Source organism: Sorex fumeus, unplaced genomic scaffold, assembly GCF_029834395.1.
Source record: "Sorex fumeus unplaced genomic scaffold, SorFum_2.1 ptg000007l, whole genome shotgun sequence".
Taxonomy (NCBI): domain Eukaryota; kingdom Metazoa; phylum Chordata; class Mammalia; order Eulipotyphla; family Soricidae; genus Sorex; species Sorex fumeus.
The window spans coordinates 4584435-4586529 of record NW_026606064.1 but is presented as its reverse complement, the minus strand read 5'-3'; the positions used below and the strand labels follow the sequence as shown (position 1 = coordinate 4586529).

Here is a 2095-nt window from a genome sequence, read left to right as displayed (position 1 = left end):
CTCCAAAACCCAGGAAGTAGGCATCATTTAAAGTAAAAGATAAGGGCTGCAGAGAAATTAACTTTATCTGGGCTCAGACTTCATCCTATAAGATCACGTTGAGAAATGAATTTATATCTCTGGAAATCACAAATATGTGGCAGTTTGATATGATTGTCCTTATAAATTACTACATTCTGTATTACATATCATATACGTATATAAATATGTGTATATTTCTATCTCAAAATGAAGAAGCAAATTATGATCATTTATTTTGCTTGTGTTGAAACTCAAAGGTGGAGACATCAACATAATCATTATATTCAAATGTCCATGAACAAGAAGATGCTAACATAAAAAACATTATAAATAGTTAATTGACATAGACATAATGTATATAATTCTTAATTTTTGAATGTTTAGTTCCAGTGTGAAAAAAAGACTTTGTTGACAAACCAGTTTTTCCCAAGGACTCTTCTTGTTGCTTCTTTAACATCTTTGTTCCTTAAACTGTAGATGATGGGATTCAGCATAGGGATCACAATGGTGTAAAATATTGACACTATCATGTCATGATCCAAGGCATAACTGGAACTTGGTCTCACATACATGAAGAGGATTGTCCCGTGATAGATTGACACACCGGTGAGGTGAGAACTACATGTAGAAAAGACTTTACGTCTCCCTTCAGCAGTATTCATTCTTAAAATTGCTAACAGGATGAAACCATAGGAGATCAGGATAATCAGAATGCTCACTATCTCAATGGAACCCACAAAGTAGAAAAGCAGGATCTGGTTGATATGAGTATCAGAGCAAGAAATAGCGAGGAGTGGAGGGATGTCACAAAAGAAATGCTTAATTTCATTGGAATCACAGAAGGACAGGCTAAAAGTGGCGGCTGTATGTACAGAAGCATTTAAAATACCACCAATATACGAGACAATAATGAGTGGCACAAAGACTCTGGGTGACATGCTCACTGAGTACAGGAGGGGGTTGTAGATAGCTACATAGCGGTCATAAGCCATTGCTGCCAGGAGAAAGCTCTCTGTGCCCCCAAAAGTAACCGCAAGAAACATCTGTGTTGCACATCCAAGAAATGAAATGACTTTATTTTTTGACATTAAATCTACTAGCATAGTCGGTATAATTACAGAGGAAAAACAGGCATCCACAGATGATAACACACTCAGAAAGTAATACATAGGGTTGTGCAGTCTGGAATCTGCAATAACCAATAGAACCAATCCCAAGTTTCCAATCATAGTGAACAAGTAAATTGCTAGAAAGAGTAAGAATAAAATGACCTGTAGTTCAAATTTATCAGTGAAGCCTTTCAGTACAAATATCACAACTTCAGTAAAATTCTTCATGTTGATTTTTCAAAAAACAATCTTGGTATGGTTAGAAAAATATCCATAGTACTATGAGAGAAATGAGCAATACTGTGATTCAAGGAAATTGTGCAACATCATCATATTTATTTCTGTAGATGAATTATTACAATTCAGTAGTCAATAACTATTGATGCCGCTCACTGCAAAATCAAATGGAAAATTTGATTTTAAACTCAAGGCTCCAAACATGTCATTTCTAAAGCCATCAGACAAAATATTTATTTAACACTGAATTCTTAATCTGTTTTTATAATGGTATGTTAAAATATGAGGCCCATTGTTTTTACTGTTTAAAATATAGGCTCTTCATGTTCCTGGAGTGAGCAGATGTCATTGTGCTACACTAGGGACGAATAGAGATGTTATCAGCTCCCTCTTGAGCAAATGGATGAGTAATGGATGTCAAGTGATCAAGTGATATTAAAATATACAGTGACTAGCTAAACAAATCTTCCTGTAAAGTTAAAGTGTGATAAGCCCTATCACAACTTCAGTAAAATTCTTCATGCTGACTTTTCAAAAAACAATCTTGGTATTGTTAGAAAAATATTCATAGTACTATGAGAGAAATGAGCAATACTGTGATTCAAGCTGTGATTCAAACAATACTGTGTTCTATTCCAGTGATAAGCTATACACTGGAATAGAACATCAGAGGGTGGAGCGATAGCACAGTGGGTAGGGCGTTTGCCTTGCATGCAGCCAACATAGCC

At 35.3% G+C, this 2095-nt stretch overlaps 1 protein-coding gene across 1 annotated transcript; it reads right to left on the bottom strand.

Moving 5' to 3' along the window:
• Window positions 1–401: 401 nt before the first annotated feature.
• Window positions 402–1361, bottom strand: LOC130042162 (olfactory receptor 5T2-like). The gene has a single exon (XM_056134479.1). The coding sequence runs from the start codon at window positions 1356–1358 to the stop codon at window positions 402–404; it is 957 nt and encodes a 318-aa protein (XP_055990454.1). The 5' UTR covers window positions 1359–1361.
• Between the last annotated feature and the right edge of the window lie 734 nt (window positions 1362–2095).

Bases quoted from the DNA above. Each gene is read 5' to 3' on its own strand.
- LOC130042162 (XM_056134479.1), bottom strand. From the start codon at position 1,358: ATGAAGAATTTTACTGAAGTTGTGATATTTGTACTGAAAGGCTTCACT.